The 22,665-nt window shown below is 37.0% G+C and overlaps 2 protein-coding genes and 1 long non-coding RNA gene across 4 annotated transcripts; all 3 read left to right on the forward strand.

The window, feature by feature from the left end:
- The first annotated feature begins 316 nt into the window (after positions 1 to 316).
- LOC121267633 (probable glycerol-3-phosphate acyltransferase 8) lies at positions 317 to 4,138 on the forward strand. Its single transcript, XM_041171591.1, is given in 4 exon segments — positions 317 to 754; positions 885 to 1,197; positions 2,922 to 3,414; positions 3,417 to 4,138. Coding segments are annotated over 4 exon segments (1,500 nt in total). The 5' UTR covers positions 317 to 443; the 3' UTR covers positions 3,800 to 4,138.
- A 2,017-nt stretch (positions 4,139 to 6,155) lies between these two features.
- Positions 6,156 to 13,142, forward strand: LOC121268630. The gene is made up of 3 exons (XR_005941193.1): positions 6,156 to 6,292; positions 7,690 to 7,696; positions 13,131 to 13,142. It is a non-coding gene; the product is annotated as an uncharacterized LOC121268630 (long non-coding RNA).
- A 260-nt stretch (positions 13,143 to 13,402) lies between these two features.
- LOC121251631 (ascorbate transporter, chloroplastic-like) lies at positions 13,403 to 22,638 on the forward strand. Of its 2 annotated transcripts, none has more exons than XM_041150922.1 (11): positions 13,403 to 13,626; positions 15,307 to 15,890; positions 16,148 to 16,255; positions 16,522 to 16,677; positions 17,169 to 17,384; positions 17,601 to 17,810; positions 18,528 to 18,665; positions 19,203 to 19,304; positions 21,121 to 21,186; positions 21,888 to 21,972; positions 22,198 to 22,638. In XM_041150922.1, the coding sequence occupies exons 1-11, from the start codon at positions 13,590 to 13,592 to the stop codon at positions 22,293 to 22,295; spliced, it is 1,800 nt and encodes a 599-aa protein (XP_041006856.1). In that variant the 5' UTR covers positions 13,403 to 13,589; the 3' UTR covers positions 22,296 to 22,638. The 2 variants fall into 2 exon arrangements, with proteins under 2 accessions (XP_041006856.1, XP_041006864.1); XM_041150930.1 differs by having other exon boundaries at positions 15,325 to 15,890.
- The last annotated feature ends 27 nt before the right edge of the window (positions 22,639 to 22,665 follow it).

Raw genomic sequence — 22,665 nt, forward strand, 5'->3', positions numbered from 1 at the left:
GTGCCAAGTTAAAAATTGAATAAAATTTTTTTAGAATATTATTATTTTTTTAGAATTTGAAAAAGTTGAATTATTTATTATATTTTATATAAAAATTTGTAAAAATTATAATAATGAGACGATATAGATTAAGAGTATTTTTAAATCCAAATTGAGGCTAAAAATGTAAAATTCTAACTCGAAAGAAAAGCATTTATCATCTTGTACATCTTTGTCGTGAGACACAATTCTTCTCAAAGAGATTGTCAACCGGAACTGGACTAGCCAGGTTATTGCATTTATAATGAGCAATACGGCAAAATAAAAAACCAGACCCAATTCCGTAACTCCACCCTCCAACCTCCTCATTTAAAACCCAACGCGTTCCCTCCCCCGTCCGTGTATTCCCAGTGCGTTGAGTCCCTGCCTCACTCTAAAAGAAAGTAGAGAGATCCTCTGAAACCATGTCTCCGACGAAACCTAGCCTGAAATTCCCCTCCATAACCACATGCAGCGGTTCTTCCTACGGTTCAATCGCCGCTGATCTGGATGGCACTCTGCTTATGTCCAGCAGTTCCCTTCCTTACTTCATGCTCGTCGCAATCGAAGCCGGAAGCCTCCTCCGCGGCTTCATTCTCCTCCTCTCTCTCCCTCTTGTTATCGTTGCCTACCTCTTCATCTCCGAAGCCATTGGCATCCAAATCCTCATCTTCATCTCCTTCTCCGGCCTCAAGATCCGTGACATCGAGCTCGTCTCGCGTGCCGTTCTTCCCAGGTACGTACTACGTACATGTAACGACAAACAACCTGATTTAGCTGGAAATAACAGTACATTTCAGTGATATGATTTGATTTTGAATATGCAAATCTAAGCTATCTGTATGTGTATTTTTTTTCTGGTTCAGATTTTATGCGGCAGATGTGAGATCGGAGAGCTTCGAGGTGTTTGACAAGTGCAAGAGGAAGGTGGTGGTGACGGCAAATCCGACGGTGATGGTTGAGCCGTTTGTAAAGGACTTTCTTGGTGGGGACAAGGTTCTTGGAACAGAAATCGAGGTGAACCCTAAGACGAAGAAGGCGACTGGGTTCGTGAAGAAGCCCGGAGTGTTGGTCGGAAAATGGAAGAGGTTAGCCATCTTGAAAGAGTTCGGCGAGGAAGCTCCTGATCTTGGGATCGGAGACCGCCAATCCGACCATGATTTCATGTCCATTTGCAAGGTTTGTCTATCATCATTTGCGTTGATCAAAATCATGCATATATACATATATATATATATATATATCATTCACGATATATGAAAATATATATTGATTATCGAAAGCGTTCGAAATCTAAAACCTGGTTATCGATATATAATTAAGATGGTACAAAATTTGCTCTACTGATACCATAACAGAATATTGAATTTGAAATTTTAGGTTTACGAAAGAGAAAAAAAACAGAGAGAAAATATTTTGTATATTGAAGTTCTTGAGTTACAAAAAAAGTAAAAGTTGTTTACTATATACATAAAAGATCTAACTTATATACTTGGTTAGAGATTTTACACGTGTACATTACATAAATATTAAGAGTCTTCTTGAAAATCTTGTATGATTGATGATTTCATGATAAATTGCTGATCAAGTTCAAGATTAAAAAAAATAAAAACAAGTTTCGTGTCCAATTTGATTCCTGACTGATGTTGATGTATATAAACTGAGTAATCGGATTCATGTGATTTTTATGGTCATATATTTTTGTTTAGTTCTTGCGTGTTTTTGCTGGTATAAATAATGGGATTTTGTTGCGATATTTGATCGTTAACTTGTAATTAAGAAAAAACAAATTCATTATAAAAAAACTGCTTATTTGCGACTAGTTAATTCTAACAAAATGACTATTTATAACTAAAATTGATTATGAATAATCTTTTAATCACAATAAATTCATCACAAAAATCTATTTTTCTTATAAATAAGTCCATTAATGTTTGTATTTCGTTTTGATGGTTAAACCCCCTCCATGGGATGGGACCCACAGTCTTTACCATCCTCAACTGCCTTCCTGCATATATAGACTTTAGGTGGTCCACATAGTGACTTAATTTACCCCCCCATCAGTCACCAACATTAAAACGCTTGAAAACAAACCGTCAAGCTTTGAAAAACTGGGAGAAAAACAAACCATCAAGCATTAAATATTATAGGATTCATATGTTATATCTATTTAAATAAATAATTAAATGAGATGCTTATCCTAATTTTTTACGTCACGAGGGAGCATTTATATGTATTCTTATATATGTAATAATATTATACTTAATCACCATCCAATGGAGAATAGTAAAGATGTTCTTTATCTTCTGTACTATTATTCTAAGTAAACTCGATATATATAGTATGAAAAATTCTTCTCATCAGTTATTATTTACTACTCTACACTCTATGTCATATGAAATACACCTCATATCTTATGAAAAAAAGAAAAAAAATGTGAGGTGTGTAAGTAAATAGTGACTGATGTATAGAATTCTTTTATATAATATATCTTAAATAATTAATTATTTAAGTTGTTAATAGAAGAAATTACTCTAAAAAATGTATCGCATCTAGTGTAATTAGAGATCATAAATGTAGTAAAAAGAATAGTATTCGTGGATGGGAAAATATTAACCTCTAATTTGTCTACCCATTTCATGAGTCTTGATTAGGGTTTGGATGAGATGCATGGGTAATTGGCCGGTTAGGACCCACAGCGTAAATCACTGTGCGGCTTCGATTATTGATCACGAATTGATTTCATGCATGCTCGTGATTTAATGCAAACTCCATGCATGTACATGATGTACACACATCATGTACTAGTGTCACTCTGTGGTCCACTTTTCAGATCCGAAGTTATTATTGTGTGGTCGCTGCATGCCGCTAATTACGTTAGTCTTTACTACTTGTCTAAACAGGAGGGCTACATGGTTCACCGTAGCAAGTCAGCAACTCCGGTCCCACTCGATCGCCTCAAGAGCCGAATCATCTTCCACGACGGCCGTCTAGTCCAGCGCCCCACACCCCTCAACGCCCTCCTCACCTACCTCTGGCTCCCTTTCGGCTTCGTCCTCTCCATCATCCGCGTCTACTTCAATCTCCCACTCCCTGAGCGCATCGTGCCCTACACCTACGCCATGCTAGGCATCAAGCTCGTTATCCGCGGAAACCCGCCTCCGGCCCCCTCCCCTGGGTCCCCCGGTAACCTCTACGTCTGCAACCACCGCTCCGCACTCGACCCCATCGTAATTGCCATCGCCCTAGGCCGCAAAGTCTCTTGCGTCACATACAGCGTAAGCCGTCTCTCGAGGTTCCTGTCTCCGATCCCTGCCGTCGCTTTGACCCGCGATCGTGCGGCCGACGCTGCCCGCATCTCGTCCCTTCTCCAGAAGGGTGATCTCGTGGTCTGCCCCGAGGGACGACATGTCGGGAGCCTTACTTGCTTCGGTTCAGTGCTCTGTTCGCGGAAATGAGCGACAGGATCGTTCCCGTGGCGGTTGACTGTAAGCAGAGCATGTTCTACGGCACGACGGTGCGCGGGGTGAAATTCTGGGACCCCTATTTCTTCTTCATGAACCCGAGACCCACCTACGAGGTGACGTTCCTGGATCGGTTGCCGGAGGAGATGACATGCAAGGCCGGCGGGAAGTCATCGATCGAGGTGGCGAACTACGTGCAGAAGGTGCTGGGGGATGTCCTTGGGTTCGAGCGCACTGGGTTGACCAGGAAGGATAAGTATCTGTTGCTGGGAGGGAACGATGGGAAGGTGGAATCCATGTACAATGGCAAGAAGTGAGTTAAAGATGTTGGTACTGATTTTAGTGATGCATGATACTGATTGCCCATAGGTGTTCGACAGAATTCAGAGCGGTCTGTTTTGTTGGGTATTTATGGTCAAAGTTGTTGAGAAGGCTTTCATAGCTGTACTGCAGTACCATGTGGCCGGGTCTATTCAATATTGGCTCGTGTTCGTAGAAATGTTCCATTTTTTTTTCTTTTTCTTTTCTTTGTCTTTTTTTCCCCTCTTTTCCCTTTTATTTTCCCAAACTGATGAACTTGCACAATTTGATTGATCATTGGATCAAGACATTAAGTTATGCCCTCATTGCTAATGAAAAGAAATGTAGTTGTCTTATACATTTATGTTACAGTAATGCTGACAACAAGTTGCAAGCCCCATTCAAGACTCAATAAATAAATAAATAGAATCTAACGTAAAAGGCTAGATTTTTGAGATAAATCTTATTTTTTTTAAAGAAATTTAGACGAGATTTGCACGCGGCATAAACCATGAAAGCGAGGTGATCACTATGTTTATGAATTATGACCATTGGCTCATGGAAATCAAGAGCAACATCAGTTTTTTGAATATACAGCCATCTAAACAACAATCATGAGCTCATCTCTTAAAAAAAACCTTAGCACACCTCTAGCTCTCTTCTTTTTTTTTTTCTAGAGCAGCCCCTGCCCTCAAAAAACTCAGACCAAAGGAGGGGGTTGGAGCTTCGGCTCCTCTCTCCCTCGCCCTCGTCCTTCTTCTCTTTAGTTTTTTCTTTTATTTTTTTTTGGTTTTGTGTGTTTTTCTATTAAAGTAGGGCGAAATACCAATATGTAGTCTTTCGGAGCCCGGCAACTACCATGCACCCCACCGCAAGTTTTTCAAGGCGCCGATCTTTCAAACAAACGAAGAATCTCATCAAACGGAGTGGCGTGTGAGCCACACGCGCGGTCCAAAGTGCGCGCATGACATCCACGCTCCATTGCAAGGGGAGCTCTACTGCCACCATGTGCGCCATTTCTAGAACCAGGGCCATCGGTTTCTTCAGACTCGACTGTTTGTTGTACTTCCAAGGTGGTGCATGTCCCTCACGTGCCACCACAGTCACTATGTTAGCTTTTTTGATTTCCTGTCAATTGGACATTTTGTCCATAGAGTTAAAGTCCTCTCCTCATCTGGAGGGTAGGGTTTGAAATATCTGCTTTAGGCAGAGTGCGGTCTCTCAGACAGTTTATCTATAGAGAGTTCTAGAAGTTAAGATTATACTAGTCACAAAAGAATTTGTGTACTGGTGGAGTCCCAACTGTGAGTAGTTGGCTTGTAATCTGGGTTTTTCCCAATAAGTATCAGTCTCAGCTATAATTTCACTTTCATGAATGAATGAAGTATATTTCCCATAAAAAGAAAAATGAGCTCATCTTTTAAAAGCCCATATTGAGCAAATGTACAATGGAACTGCAATGCCTTTGTAATTTCTCACAAGTCCTCCGGTTCAATCCTGGCTCATAACCTTCTCTAAGTTCTCTTAGGCGTGATTTGGAGAATCTCGTAATTTTATGAATAATAGTTAAATAATTTGAAAGAAGATATTTTATTAAATTTTTTAAAATGAGATAGAAAAAGTTGAATAAAAATATTCTAAAATTAAAAATTTAGTTGAATATAATTTTTATTTTAAATTTTTTAAAGTTAGAAAGTTGAATAAAATTTGTTTGTATTTTATTTTGAGATTTGTAAAAATTCTTCTTCTTCTTCTTCTTCTTCTTCTTCTTCTTCTTCTTCTTCTTTTTTAATGTACGGATAATGATTAGATGAAAAAATTAAAAATTTGAAATTAAAAATTGTCTTGTGTTTGAGTGGTATTTGAAAATGAAATTATGAGAAGTTTTGAGAATTTTTGAGAATTTTGAGTGCGTGGAAACAAGCCTTAATGTTGTGCAAATATACTTAGTTTTCAAATTTTAATAATGAAATCCTTCCATCTAACTTTTGTTAAGTCTGCCAACAATATTGTACTGAATGTTACAAAATGGCGTCAAATATCAGGTGTTGTTAACCATTTAGAATATGATATAATATGACATAAATTAAATACCTTATCGATCGGCCAACTCATTAAAAGAAATATATAAAGAAATTAAAAAAATTAAAAAATAAAGAAAATATGCTAAAGAAAAGTTATAAACAAAATATTAGAATTATTAAATGAAAAATGTGTAATAGAAAAATCATTCACAAATGTTCCCTCCCATGTTAACGTATCAACAACAAAACGAATACTCTCTTTCTGTAATAAAAATTTGTGTTGCCGGTTATATTTACTTCTACTCACGTTTTTATTTTATTTTATGCATGCTTTGCCATGTATCATATAATTAGAGCATTGGCAATTAGCCATTGTCAAGTCTAAAGTTTGGTTAGAATATCAACTTTTAACTAGATGAGTCCATATTGGACTAGCTATTTTAAAGTCAAAATAATAATATAATATTATATATTTTAATAATATTTGTCAAACTTTTTTTTTAATGTTTTGCAATTACACTTTATATCCATTGATAACCACCTATTGTAGGAGCATTATACTGAGATATTGTAAAGTACATCACAGACTGATCCAGACAAGGCATCAAGAAGGATATCTAAACAGTTACAACATTGAAACATGGATTAACAACCCCATTCGTAGGTATTGCAGCCTCTCTTTCATAATGATCCACATGATGACACATTTCATTGGAAAAGGACAAAGTTCTAGCTGCATTTTTCACTCCTGCTTTTCTCAATATTTTTCAAACAGTCGTGCACCAGAGCTGTGAAGAATAATTAGCAAACTAACCTCAAAAGGGAAAAAAATTATAGGAAGAAGTAGTAGTAGAACAAATGCTAACATATAAGACATTATTTCATATCACAAAAAATGCAGTCAAAACATATTTGCTGAGATAGTATTTCAGCAGCTTCAAAAGATATATTATTATCTAAAGGAAAATTCTATACACTACACTACCATCGTACTCTCATCCTATTATGTAAGATATGACACATTTATCACCATTTGATGATCTTTCATTAGATATTTTTTATCATCTAATGATGACAAATATGCCACATCTTACATAGTGAGATGAAAATAGGATAAGAGTATGGAGTATAGCATTACTTTTACCTAAAATACCAAATAGAGTTATGCAGAAACCCAAGCTATTTCTTCATATCGTCCACCATCTTCTCCTTGCTTATGAAAATGGCAGCTAAATCATGGAAACTGAAACAACTTATAAACTGCATATGAATAATCTAAAGGGCAAGCAAAACAACGAGCTTGGTATTCGCAAGAAAAGGATTTTTCTCTGTGGTCCAAAAACTTGAAAATTCAATATACATATATTTTTTATTCAAACATTAAAAGCCTTTCATATAAAAGCCCTATTGAAGGTGAAAGCAAACCTTAGGACAAAATTGAAAATTCAATATTTGACAATCAATTTTAACTTGTTTTTCATCTGTATTTTCAAACAAACCAACCACAGCTTACATAAGATTTGCTTTTCAAGAGTCAATTAGAAGATGAACAACTAACCAAACTTCTGCTTCAGCCACTAACTGAATCAACGTAAAGGGTAAAATGAACTCATGAGATTATCCATAAATCTCCACAACTCCGAAGCATGAGGATCCAACTTCAGCCATAAGACCATCATTAAAATAAGGCAACAACAAACTGTAACTTTGTACATCTCAACCAAGAACAAGTGAAATAACATAAAAGCAAAAGAAAGGAGAGACCTAAATTGTGAGTTCCAAGATTGTTTAACAAAATCCTCCACGGAAGTTGAAATGTAGGAAGGTTTAAAATGATATTTGGGGAATGAAATGATATTTACACAATAATAGAGATTAGAAAGGACAAAAGTAGTGGGTTTCTTTTGGGTGAACTGAAAATGTTGCAAGGGTTACCATGATAATACCACAAGCTAGAGAGAGGCAAAGAAGACTTTGAATCTGAAGGAGAAACAGAGGGAATGAGAAAATGAAAACAAAAAGGGAAAAAAATCTCACCGAACTAGGACCGTCACTCCTGCTTTGGTTTTATAGGAAAAACTTAAAACTACGGAAAAAAAAAAACGAAAATGACATAGAGATTTCAACAAAGCTTCATCGGCTTGAGGCGTGACTTCTCATCATCATCACGAGGTCTATGTGAATGTGAGAAAATAGAAAGAGAAGAGGGAGAGGAAAGCCTACACAGAGAAGAGGGGGAGAGGAGTGAGGAAGAGAGATTATCGTTTGGGCAGGAAAACAACGGCAACGTGGACGATTGATGAAGAGAAGAGGATTTTCGAGTTGAAGAGCCTGCAATGTGGGAGCTTTCGGGATGAAGAAAGGAAAGAAGAGGGAAATGGGCAACTTCGGGATGAAGAAAGAGAAAAGAATGAGAGAAAGATAGAATGGGAGGTAGATGAAACAATAAAATATACATTTCCAGTGTGAACAGTAACTCGCCAAGTTTAGAAAACACCAAAGAATTACTGTAGCTCAAGTGTTGAACTTTGGACTTTTGGCTAGTCCAATGTGAAGGCTTTTTCTCACATATAGCTAAAATTTAGACTTGCATTGGCTAGGCCATTGCCAATACTCTTAGAGCATTCGAGCCATTGCCAAGTCCAAATCCAAATTTTAGCTTTTTTTGAGTTAAAATTCCTAAACTTTTAAACGAAAATAAAAAAATAATTTAATTTTTTCAAATCTCAAAACAAAATTATATTAAAAACTATATGTTTAGGTACAGTCCCATTCAGGGACTACCATGTACTCTTGGGCATTTCTTTCATTTTACTATTTATTTTAATTACAATAATGACCCCGTATCCATCTTCCTTCAAGATAGCGAAATTTTCTCTGAAATGGACTAAAAAATTTCTTGGAATCCATCTACTTCAATCTCATGCTCCAATTCAACCATGTATTACCAGAAAATTCTTATCCTTCATCACTTTCTTCCAGAACCAGATAGCACACGATGAGTTATACGCTAAATTAAGCAAAAATAAATAGACAAAAGTGGCATAGGTATATTCATTTTTCCAAGCCAAAAGTTCAACACAATTCTATGATTTTATACACACTGCACATACAAGATCTATGCAGTACCGATAAACTGGAAGTAAACAATACACAAATTGCACTCCATCTGATTAACTTCTTAGAATATGTGAGAAAACACAAATGAAACCTTGGTGTCCTACAATTTATACTCAATTTGTCGAGAGAAAATTCCAATGACCCTTTTACCAATTGATGCTAGTGTTTCTGACTGAATAGGAAATGCCCCAAAAAACCAATGGAAAGAGAATTGTTAAAAACCCAACCATTAATCCAAAAGTCTTAGTTGGATACTAATTTGGTTAAACCTTCAACCCTCATGATCATAACATTCTTGTAAAGTGCTTGATAAAGAGAGCTAGATAATCAACCACTTCGAGGGGGCTAAGTCCTCCAACACATAAATTCTGAAAAATAATCTGATTCATTTTCATTAATCATGAGAATATAAATAAACATTACAACTAACAACACCTGAAAATACTCATTGAATTTAGGCAACTAACAACCCACTACTCACAACACTTTTTCATAGTTTATTCCACTTATCCCAACAGACTCAAACCACTAACAATATCCCTAAAGACTCGGACTCATAACACTCTTACTTAGACAAATTCAAACATAAAATAAATAGACTAAGCCCACACAAGGCCTTAGATCTAGGGCTGGGCTCCGACTCCGACAAGAGTCGGAGCCAAATTGGAGCTCCGACTCCGACTCCGACTCCGACTCCGAATTGGAGTCGGAGTCCGACTCCGATCGGAGGTCGGAGCTCCGACATAAGATCGGAGCTCGACGTGCGCTCGAGCAGAACTCTTTCAGAGAGGTTCGCTCGACTTCCGCTCGACATGTCGCTCGAGCGAACCTCTCTGGAAGAGGTTTGCTCGACTTCCGCTCGACATGTCGCTCGAGCAGAACTCTTACAGAGAGGTTCGCTCGACTTCCGCTCGACATGTCGCTCGAGCCAATGTTCAATATAACGTGTGCTCGACTTGCGCTCGATACCTCACTCGAGCTCAAGTGTACAGTAAAAAAAATTTCGGAGTCGGAATCGGAGCTTCTTGGAGCTCCGACTCCGACTCCGAATAGATATTCGGAGCTACTCCGAATTTCGACTCCGAATTTCGATGACTCTGATTTAGTCGGAGTCGGAGTCGGAGCGGAAGTCGGACGGAGTCGAAATTTTTAAAATTTTGCACACCCCTACTTACATCAGATAAGCCCCAATAACCAACCAAAAGGCCCACATGCCCATAACAATCCCTCCCCCATTAAAAGACCTTGCCCTCAAGGTCTGGAAAGTCTTTCGACAGCTTCTAGTGCTCCACCCACGAAACTTCATCAACCCCTAGCCCCTTCCATTTGACCAGCAACTAGCTCACTACCTTGCGTCCTTTCTTGCGCATTTTGCGTTGTAAAATCTCTTCAGGTTTTGTTTTGAAGGCTCCATCGTCCTTGCATGGAGAAAGGGTACGACTTAGCACATTTTTATGCCCTAACTTCTTCTTCAAACACGACACATGGAATGCAGTATGCACTAGAGAATTAGGAGGAATATTCAATCGATAAGCCACACTACCAATCCGCTCCAAAACCTTGAAGGGTTCGAAAAATTTGGCTAAAAGTTTCAAATTTTGGCATTGAACAACCGATTGTTGCTTATATAGTTGAAGGCACAGGTAAACCATATCTCCTACTTCAAAACTTCTTTCAGTTCTCTTAAGATCCGCAACTCTCTTCATCCTCTCCAGTGTGATGTGCATATTTTCCCGTAACCGTTGCAATATTAAATCCCGAGATCTGAGGGCTTCTTCCATGGACTGCACAGATGATGTACCCGAAGTATGAGCCAACAAGGGCGGTGGTGAGTACCTGTAAACCACTTCAAATGGTGTGAGTTTTGTTGAGGCGTGCTTATTTGTATTATACCACCATTCTGCCATAGGCAATCACTAAGACCACTCCCTTGATTTGTCTCCTGAAAAATACCTTAAGTAATATTCCACACATTTGTTTACTACCTCAGTTTAGCCATCTGTTTGTGGGTGGTAGGCTGAGCTAAATTTAAGCTTAATTCCTTGTAACTTGAATAATTCCCTCCAAAATTGACTTGTAAAAGTAGGGTCCCTGTCACTTACAATCGAATTAGGCATCCCATGCAATTTAAAAATATTGGCAATAAATAATTGAGCTATTTTAAGAGCTGTATAAGGGCGAACACCAAAATGAAATGGGCATATTTACTAAAACGATCCACAATCACAAAAATCACACTGAACCCATGGGAAAGGAGCAATCCTTCAATGAAATCTAGGGAGATATCAGACCATACATTTTCAGGAATAGGCAATAGCTAAAGTAAACCTGCTGGGTGGAGAGTATAAACTTTATTCTTTTGAAAAACTTTACACTCTTTAATAAGATTTTTTACATCATTTTTCATACCCTTCCAATAAAAATTTGCTCTAGCTTGATGTAAAGTTTTATGCAAACCTAAGTGCCCAGCTTGAGGGTTGTTGTGAACCAAATGTAGTAATTGATTTTTAAGAGCTTTTGATTGCCCAATAAATAATTTGTCCCTACAAAACAGTCTCAAGCCCAAACATAATAAATTCCATTCGTAATTTGTCAAAATTCCATAAGATAAGGCCTAATGTACTAAGCCATTGGATACCTAATACAATATCACAACCAACCAATGTTAAGATGTAAAAATCAATGTGATAAGTATTACCCTACATAATAAATGGAATATTAGAGCACCTCCCATCACTTAATAATGTGTCTCTGTTGGCCACCTTAACCTGATGTCACTCTGTTGGTCTTGATTGTAGGTGAGGTCATTGCTTAATAGATGGATCCATGAAGCAGTGAGTACTATCGGTATCTAAGAGAATCACCATTAGACAACTGCAGACCTTACCCAAAATGCGCATGGTTTTAGAGTTAGGAGACCCAGATAATGCAATGATTGAGATACCTGGTAGCTGCTTAGCCTTCTTAGTTTCTGTGGCACCAGAATTAGATGTATCACCCAAATAGAAAGGTTCCGTGCTGGGCTAGAACTCCTTATCTCTGCTGGGCTCAGTGCATTCCATAAGAAAGAGGCGAGCAGATTTTCATTTATGACCCGACCCCCATTTTTCATCACAGTTATAACAGAGTCCACGTTCCCTTCTCTCATTCATCTATATTGGGGACAATCTTTGAATTGGAAGTATAGCTTTTTTCTCCGAGGTTGAAGGCAAAGTAACAATAGGCCGAGTATGAGCAAAACCGAAACAGTTGGTTCAGCAAAAATGTAGCAACATTTTTCTCCTGCATCTTAGCATACCAAAAGCCATGATGAGATTCGAGGGATTAAGCATACGTACCATAAAACGAATATCCTCACATAACTCGCTCAAGAAGCAATTGAGCTTGTAAGGCTCAGCTAAGCCTTTGAGTTGGTTAGATAGGATCTCAAATTCTGTTTTATAGGCCTCCACAATTGTAGTTTGCTGCAACCGAATAATAGCCTCCATAGGATCATCGAACATAGTAGGGCCAAACCGTGTGAGGAGAGTTTTAGTGAACCCTTCCCAGCTAGTAATTCCACCAGATGATTCCAAATCCTATGGTCGGGGATTGGTTTGATGGTATGTAAAAAATTATTGTGCACGATAGATCCATCCATTTGGATCTTCTCCATTAAACTTAAAAGTCTTCCATATCGTGATGTATTTTTTTTATAACTACAATTAATATGTGACGTGAAACTCTATCTCCACCATGACAATTGACTCTAGGAAGCTTATCACATGGTTTAATATGAAAAAATATTCTCTCGAGTTATTGTCCGAATTTGAAGACTTTAAATAGTAGAGAAATAACCATATAAAGTAGGTTTTATATTATTTTTTATTCATTTTAATGTTTGAACAATAATAAGTATTGTAAAATCATCTTTAGATATATATTTCTCTCACATTTAAGTTACTCAACTCAAAAAAAAAAAAAAAAGAGTAACTCAAATTGGAATAGTTGATGTTCAAACTTGTGAGAACCTTAATCCGTTTAGGGGGCACTGTTAATTTTGCTTTTCAAAGCGGCTTATTAGCAAACAAGCACCAATGTGTACCCTTTTTTATTGAATAAAACAGAATTATGATATAAAAATCACAAATGCGAGCTTGCCACGTGTCAAGATGAGATTATTCCACGAATGATTTTAAACGCGTGGTTAGGAAATAAATACTAGAAAAATATTTATCAAACTGTAAGCTTTTATGCTGTCGTGATTGCAACGGCTAGGATTCCCCTCATTTTATTTTCCCGAAAGTACCCATTCCCTCACCCTCTATTTACAATTAATAACACGAGTCACGCGTTGGTAGAGGCGTCCCACACGGAGGGGCAATTTGGATAGTTTCATCTTCATACAATTCGGAAGCTATCAAAGCGAGGATGATGTGACACGTGTCAGTCTCTCGACCCTCCTTTCCACGTATATATAATGAAAACGAGATTTTTTCCCGCTTTTGAAAAAAAATATTAAAAAATTCCACAAAATTCGTATGAATCTCTCTCTCTCTCTGGTTTATCCACTCTGGTCTGTCTCTGAGACTAGAGTGAGCGGCGGAAGCTGAACGTCGTGTTCCGACATTTGAGGCTTGCTTCCTGGCTGTGAAATGGTATTAAGAGCTTTTTCCTAAAAGAAATGGCCATCGGCGGTTTAATTTCGAACCGGAATTTCGGTACGTTTATTGGCTCAGATACCAGTACTTTGAGCTTTTGCTGCTGTTTTCTTTTTCTTTTTTTCTTTTGGATAAAACAGTATTGAATTTATTTTTATTTTCGTTTCTTCTCCTTTTTTTTTTTTTGCTTGGAGTATGTATGCTTGTATAAATTTTAACTGGTCTGAGCGGGTTCTTTAGCTGCTGCATTTTGTGAGAAATTATCGGAATTCGTGTTTAGAGGGCGTGAATCCATCGCATCCTTCCTGCCTTCTTTCCCTTCATAATTTTTTTGGAATTGATTTTGCCTGTGGAACATTGAATTGGATTTTGATCTGAATGGAAGAGAGCAGAGTAGGGTTGTTTCAATATTCCTTCGTTGTGGAATTGAGCTAAAAACTAGTGTCCATACGATTTTTGTGCTGATCTTCCGTGCTACTACGGGCCTTTTTTTCCGTAGAATTTTATTTGCCACTGACTTTTCTCTGCCAAATTTTATTTGTGAATTTAAAGAGCTTTCCAAGTTAGGCCTTTTTTTAGCTCCTTCTCTAACTGCGTGCAATCCCATCTCTTTTAAGTTAATTGATAAAAGTAGATGAATTGCATATATGCACAGCGGCAGAGTGTGGAAATTTTCTTCGAGTGACGTCGGTTAATATTCTGCTGTAACTCTATAATCTTAGAATTTATTGCATTACTTTCAATTATATGGTTTAGATTTTTTCATCTCTGGAGGTCCTTAATATTTTTCTTCGTTCATTATATTTTACTAGAACTTCCATACAAAGAGAAATGCTAAACTAAAAACTTTGATACAGTACTAACCATTAAAAATTAATCATATCATTAGATGCTACCAGACAACATGAATTTCACATCTTTTTTTATTTTTTATTTTTACATTGAGGTGAATAGTTTAATGTGCAAAATATGCAACTTAATTTAGTAATTGATTTTAAATTTACTTCCTAGTTTTTTTAAGAAAAACAAATTGTTATATTTTATTGTTTACATTAAACACCACCTTTGAATTCCAACCCCTTCGACTTTAGAATGTAAGCGATCTTTTGCTTAGAAGTTGTACGTAATCAATCCCCTACCTATTTGCTGTCATAACAACTTTGAATAAAATCTCCTGAATTTATCAATCTTCCTTCAGTTTTGAAAATTTGAACTATCCCATAATTATTTCAAACATTCCAAGTCAACCCTGATGTTTTTGTAATTTCAGTGGGGGCAATTGCTGCCATTCACATGACTGTAGCTCTGCCCCAATAATATATTTTTTTTTGTACGTCTTTGTTTTGGGGACGGGGGCTGGGAGGATGTTTAGCTGTTTGATTGATTAAATGGATTTGAAGTTGATCTACTCTGAAAAATTATTGGTTCTTTCCTTACCAGAAGCTCTGTGGAATCCAACTCTAGTGTAGGGCCAAAACTCTCTGGCATCCTTAAGAATACATTTGAAGCATGCTTGTTTATTTGATTGTTTTCATTGACATTGTTAGAAATTTGTTTTTAGTTGACTTTGTACAAAACTAGCAACCTTCTATATTTTGATATTGCAAACTCATTGAATTAGATAAGTTGAGGAAATTTCCTGTTTAGATTCATGTGTAATAATTTCCTTAGATGTTTGTTCATTGAAAAATTTACCAGATCCTACATGATATGTAATTTCTCTTCTTTATGATGTACTAGAGGCTCCAATGTTGGCAGGAAAATTTTGTCAAAGTGAACATGTAATTTCACGTCAGAGAGGAGGGCGTACAGGTGTTGCTCTTGCTATACCCCAACATGGACATGTGAATATGTTCTACCAACACTTGGGCAGTCTGCGTAAAAAGATTTCTGTATCTAGATGCTTGTATGGATCATTTCTTCATGCTCAGGCTCCCTCAGACAGGAAAATTCCAAAGTCAGGAACATTGCATGATGAAGGGAAGCATGCTTGTTCATTTCCCTTACCAACAATTTGTGGCCTCGAAGTTAGGCAAAGAATCTGTGGACAGTGTCGATGCTATCTTTCTTCAGATTCAGCTTGGAGCAGTCCCACTCAACCAAGAGAGCGGAATACATTTAGTGGAGATTCTGAGCATGTTAAGAGATCAAAAGGGACCTGTGCCTATTTCAAGTCCGAGGAGAACGAAATAACAGATGCAAGTGAAGCTGTTTTAGCAGAAGGAAATGTGCAGAAAGTATCTCCTTGGTGGGAGCAGTTTCCCAAGCGTTGGGTGATTGTACTGCTTTGTTTTACCGCATTTCTATTGTGCAACATGGACCGTGTGAGTATTTTTATGTCTTTCTGTTAACATTTTGTCATATGCCACATCTGTATTCTCATGGATATTGGACTTCATGTCAGTTTTCCCATGTTGCATATTTCTAAAACCTTTTAAGTATAAATTGTGGAAACCTAAACCGTTCTCGTCTTGGTGAACATGAGCACTGCAATATCTCCAAGTTGCCTACTAGCTGTAGCAACATGTTTGTCATATAGATAATGCTTTTTATTGCTAGCTAATTTTAGTTTTCACTGTAGGTTAACATGAGCATTGCTATACTTCCAATGTCGAAGGAGTTTAATTGGAACAGTGCAACAGTCGGATTAATTCAGTCCTCCTTTTTCTGGGGCTACCTACTTACACAGGTTTGACATAGTTTACCTGGAGTACTTTGACATTATATGGTAATGTGGTCGACTGTTTATCTATCTCCTGATAAGTGCTTCACCATGCGGGTAGTTTCTACATTAAAATTTATGGTTTTGATGGATGAGATTTAATCTATATGACTTGGCACTAGTACAACTTTTGGTCTACAAACTACATGTGTGTGTATTACCACTTCGGTGAGAAATTCTATTTGCAGTTTTTGAACATAACCATAATTTTTTTGTACTTTTCTGGCATACAGATTGTTGGAGGCATATGGGCAGATAAAATTGGTGGGAAGCTAGTATTGGCTTTTGGAGTGGTCTGGTGGTCTGTAGCAACAATTTTGACACCTATTGCAGCAAAAATGGGGCTTCCATTTTTGCTTATCATGCGTGCTTTTATGGGAATTGGCGAGGTTGGTATATTCCCATACATGTCTCTGTTTCTGATATCATTGACTCGGCTACACATGTTAGATTTTAAATCTTGTGGTCAATCATGCAACTTTCTTTCTGCTTTATGAAATGTCTATCCCAGCTTTGCAAGTGATCTGTTGTATAAAAGACAGACATATGCATGTTATACTGCCAGAAGAGCAAATTAAGGACAAATTAAAAACTTAAAAATAAAATTAATCATATAACGATGAAGTACGAAAAGTTAAAAACTTGTATCTACAAGGGGGCATGTACATCCTTATACAACTTTAGATCTGGTATACTGATTTTGCAGCTCAGGATATTGTACGTTTTTCTAACTATTTTCAGTAATACATCGCAGGTTGAAGTTCTCCTTATAGTTATGTTGTACATAAGCTTCTCTACTAGAGAAAGTTTTTTTTCCCTTAGTTCTTTTATTTGTATAGGTAAAGAATTATGTTCCTAAAAGTGATTGCTCTCTTCACAGGGTGTTGCTATGCCTGCAATGAATAATATGCTTTCTAAGTGGATTCCGGTTTCAGAGAGAAGCAGAGCACTTGCACTAGTATACAGCGGCATGTATCTTGGTTCTGTCACAGGGTTAGCCGTCTCTCCTGTTCTTATCCACAACTTTGGGTGGCCATCAGTGTTTTACTCATTTGGCTCTCTTGGAAGTATCTGGTTTGCATTATGGATAAGTAAAGTAAGATTTGTTTTCTTCAGCTTTTCTCCAATGGAAAACAAACATTGTCATCACCCCCTTGCTTCTTCCTCTTCCCCACAAAAAAATAAAGAAAATCCTGTTTTAGGTTGCAGGTGACATAATTGGTATTTTTTATTTGAATTTCAGAATTCATGCCATATAACAAAACTCTTACCATTCTTTCTGATAATTTTATTTTTTGAAATTTCTTCCCAGGCATATAGCTCACCCAAAGACGACCCAGAACTTAGTGTAGAGGAAAAAAGGCTTATCTTGGGTGGCAGCGTATCGAAGGAACCTGTTTCAGTCATTCCTTGGAAACTGATTTTATCAAAAGCACCCGTGTGGGCTCTTATAATCTCCCATTTCTGCCATAATTGGGGAACATTTATTTTATTGACATGGATGCCTACTTACTACAACCAGGTACTTTAACCATCGTTGCAATTCTGTGATCTACGTAAATATCTGTCTATAATATCACAACTAGCCTATCTTCTATATGGATATATAAAGTTTGATGTGCAGGAATCTGAAAACAGATGTTCAATTGATTTCTTCACCTGTGACGAATTTCATCAGCATTGCTGTCTGCTACTATTAGTGTTTTGTTTCAAGACTGACTTCCTTCAAGTTGAAATCAGTTCTGTAGTCTTTGATTAATAATGGTTGCCTTGCATTGCTTTTGATGCCATACCAAGCCATTTTAAACTAACAAGGCTACTTTCAAATGATATTCAAACTACCCTTTACCGTGATGTTGGATTGTTGCATTTGCATTACCAAAATCTTACAAGCTCACAAGTTTCCATACATAGTCAAAAAGTAATAGTCCCCAGTTCTTTATAAAGAGAAAAATGAAATTTAGAATCTAACTTGTCATCGCAAAGTTAGAAAGGACTGGGGCGACTTATTCTTCTTGGAAACTGCTTGATGTTACAATAAATCTTACTTCTGTTTGGCTCTTGTATCCTTTGAGGCTTGATTAAACAGAGATGTTCAATAGCTTGTTAATTTTTTAAATATGAGTTGATGGATAACCATGAATTATGATTTCATCATATATGGGCCATGTTAACAGTATGATGCCCATACCAAAAAGCAAATTATTCATGTCTTTTCTAATCTTGGTTGTTTTTGCAGGTTTTGAATTTCAACCTTACCGAGTCTGGGCTATTGTGTGTCTTGCCATGGTTGACTATGGCTGCTTTTGCTAATATAGGAGGATGGATTGCAGACACACTTGTGAGCAGAGGTCTTTCCATAACAGCAGTTCGTAAGGCAAGATTCAATATTTGTCTGAATTTGAAAATGTTAGTCGTGTAACATTGAGTGTAAAACCATATCAATATTCATAGATTGACAGTACACAGACACACAAACACAGAATCGTATGGTCGATACTTATGGTGATTTCTTTTGAGCCTTGGTAGCCTGTACGTTGTACCACAATTATTATTTCAACGGTCTTGTCCATATGGCTAGTGTCCAGATGGTATTACTAAGCAACCATTCCAGCATAACCTTCTAGTCACAGTCCTAATATCAATTAAACTGCAAGTTCTCCGAAAGATGATCTTTACTGATAGATGGGTGAACTTCTAGATATAGTACTTGATACCAAATATGCCAGCATGCATTTACAGGTAACTGTGGAATAGTGTTTCAAATGTACCAGTTGCAGTCTTTTTAAGATGAAATGGATGACCCTTTTGATCAATTATTATTACGTTTATTGGGCAGTATAGATATAATCAATGCTTCTCTTATTTCACTTGCTGGAATATAATCCTGCTTCAAACCTTTTGATTTTTGCAGATCATGCAATCAATTGGGTTTTTGGGCCCAGCCTTCTTTCTTACGCAGCTGAGCCATGTTAGGACACCTGCGATGGCTGTGCTATGCATGGCGTGCAGTCAGGTTTGAGCTAGTTTAAAATCATTATTATCCTAGCTCAGGGTGGAGCCAGGATTTTCAATTAGTGGGTGCAATTCATTCTCGATAAAGTATACCAAGTTCAAATTCATCATTTGCCAACAATTTACATCATTGCCATCATCTATTCACTAATAAGGACCTTAAAAAAGAATTGAAGTATGACCAAAAAACGTTTTCTCATATGTAATTAATAAATCGATTCTCTCAAATCTCTTTTGACACACCCAATTTAGCCTTCAATGGGACTTTAAAAGCTTCATGAAAGAGGCAGCAAAACAGTTGTGTTCGTAGATTTAGAAAGCAAATAGCTTTGTTTCCACTCTTTCTAAGGGCCAACTAAGAGCTAAATTTCCTAGGAAATGGTAAAGAACCATTTTTTACAACTTTTTTACAATTTTGTTTTAGATGGAAGATGTTTTTGTAAAACAGAGTTTAAAATTATCATTTATTACAAAAATGCCCCCATTTAATACAACATTGTAAAAAAGTTGTGAAAGTCTCTATCATTACTCAATTTCATGTTTCACTTAACTTGTGTACATCAAGGGGGAGTGGAACATATGAAGATTTAATTTTATTCTGAATCGCATGAAGGTTTAAAGATGGATTTTGAAAGATGGAAGTGGTTTAGAATTACCATAGAATGTAGTTATATACATACATACATACATGGTATTTACCTGAACAAAACAATTGTTGAAAAAAAAATCTCTCTGAAGTAGTTCACATTTCCTTTCCCCCCTTCCTTTTTTATTTCTTATTGTTCTTAACTTCTTATTCCTTTCTTCTTTTCTCTCTTTCTCTGCTTCCATCTCTCAGTTGTTCAAGGGTTTGCAAAATGCATTGGGCTCCACTTCTTTTTTTAATATAGTTTTTTCTTTTCATAATATATCTATTAAACTTTAAGCTGTGAAAGCCATGCTTTTTAAGGAAGATTTCAAAGTTGACCTCAATTATTTTTGATGGTGCAACTAGAAAATATTGTCAGTACTTCATGCATATTAGAAACAGGGTTTACTGAATGTATGCAGACATTTCAATTGTGAATTGGTCCTAATCAAACATTTGATGCGGCAAATAAGCAGCATTTTGAGGTATTTTTGTTAGTTTTAGCCACTATAGTAGAAGGGCTTAGGTAAGTAATAAGTTGTAGGTAGTGTGTGGTGACATATACTGGCATGAGTAGATCACATATCTCCTTGATGGATTGTAAGGCTTTGATGAAGCAACGTTATGATTATTTGGCCGTCAAGATGCATATGTTTTTAAATGAAAACATGTGAACTTCTGTCATTCTTTGGCGTCCATGGCTAGTCTTCATGGCCCTTCTTATAAAATTGTTGGAGCTATCCAAATAGAGATCTGAAAACAAGTCTCCTTGCTTATACAAATTTAGCTAATGCAACTTTTTTTTTGGGGGGGGGGGGTGGGGGGGGGGGGGGGGATTGAGCTAAAACCACAACCAAGTCCCACGTGGCATTTGGGTGCAACTTCATGACCTCTGAAGATGACACCATGTAAATATATCCAAAAACAAGTGTCCATGCTTATGCAAATTTAGCTCACACCATTCAAAGAACTAGACAACCAAGTCCCACATGGCATTCAGGTGCAACTTCATGACCTCTGGAGGATGCCACCATGGAAAGGAGGCCTGGCATGCACCTCTTGTTATTATGCTCTCACATAATTTGTTCAATGGTAGTCTGGAAACAGTGCATAGTAGTAAATCAGATACAAATTTCCATTGTCAGAGATCTTTATAATCTACCTGACTGACACATTCTTTCCTTGACAGGGATCTGATGCATTTTCACAATCTGGTCTCTATTCCAATCACCAAGACATTGGACCTCGTTATTCTGTAAGCTATCATCTTTTGGAATGGCAATACATGCCCTACAGAAAAATTATATCACTTGCATACCGATTATGCTTCTGAAGTATTACTCCCATGATAAAATACTAACATGTTTATTAATGATTAAAAGATGAAAAATACATTTTAGTTACTGGTAAAGAATGAATTGGTCGGAGCCAAAAGGAGGGACATTTCAAATTTCAAATTTTGAATAGCCCCATTACTTTTACGTTTTATCTCATAGTTTAGGGGAAAAGAGCATCCCTCCCTTTGTCTTCCTTTCTGTTCTCAGAACACTATTGTCAATACATTATTATATTTCTTTGCTTGTCTTTCAATCAAGCACTTATTTGCTTTCATTTAGTTAAATCACTAATCATCAGAAAAGCTTAAATTTACACTCTTCCTTTTGTGTGGGTCAAGATTCCCTTAACAAGTTGGTTCAACATATGGAATAGTTGGAAGTAAAGGGAGGGTAAAGAGTACTGTCGGGCTTTGAACTAAATATCAAGGCTCTAAAACTAAGTTAAATCCCCATTTCTCCCGAAAGGTTAAGCTGATAGGAAGATATGAATTTAACTATTTAAATTGGAACTCATTTTTTCTTCACAATGGAACTAATTTATTTGAAGCTTAGAATTTCAATGACAATAAAAACTTAGAAAGTAATTTTTCTTTCAATACCTTGATAACTTCAATGTCAGGGAGTATTGTTGGGACTGTCGAACACGGCTGGAGTGCTTGCTGGTGTCTTTGGTACAGCTGCAACCGGCTACATACTCCAACGAGGTACAACTTACACCCACTTCATGAGAAAAACTTTGGAGTCCTGCTGTGTACTGGTGCCACTTCCATCAGGAGTCCTTCTGAGGGTTGAAATCCTGATGGAAATTGCACAAGTACAGCGTGCAGGAGCAAGGGTAGCAATTTGCCGTTTCTTTTGCTTGTAGGATTTGTTTTTCTTCTTAAATGTCTGCTTCATTTTCATATATTCTTCCCAAACTCTTTCTGCAGGTTCTTGGGATGATGTATTCAAGGTGGCTGTTGCATTGTACATACTAGGCACATTGGTCTGGAACCTCTTTTCAACTGGAGAAAGAATTCTTGAATAAAAAAATTCAAGAATAGCAGGAAAATTAAGTTGCAAGTAACTATGGAGATTGGCACCTGAAGAGTCGGAAGAAAGATACAATACCAAGCATGAGCAACACCTGCAAGGGCAAAACCCTGCTGCAGTGACAATCGAGGCTTAAGATGCTGCCGTAGAAGATTTTATACCAAAGTTTTGAGGCTTTTATTTGCTCTGACAACTTCTGGTTCGACCTTAAACACCTTTTTCACAGATTAATACCACTTTCTCTCATATTTAGATTGTGTTAAAGCAGAAAACTTATGGGTAATTTGCACCCATAAACCCAAAGTAAATTTCATTGAAGGGATCAACCTTATAACAAACTCAAAAATCTCTATAGTTGACGAACT

Source organism: Juglans microcarpa x Juglans regia, chromosome 1D (assembly GCF_004785595.1).
Source record: "Juglans microcarpa x Juglans regia isolate MS1-56 chromosome 1D, Jm3101_v1.0, whole genome shotgun sequence".
Lineage (NCBI taxonomy): Eukaryota > Viridiplantae > Streptophyta > Magnoliopsida > Fagales > Juglandaceae > Juglans > Juglans microcarpa x Juglans regia.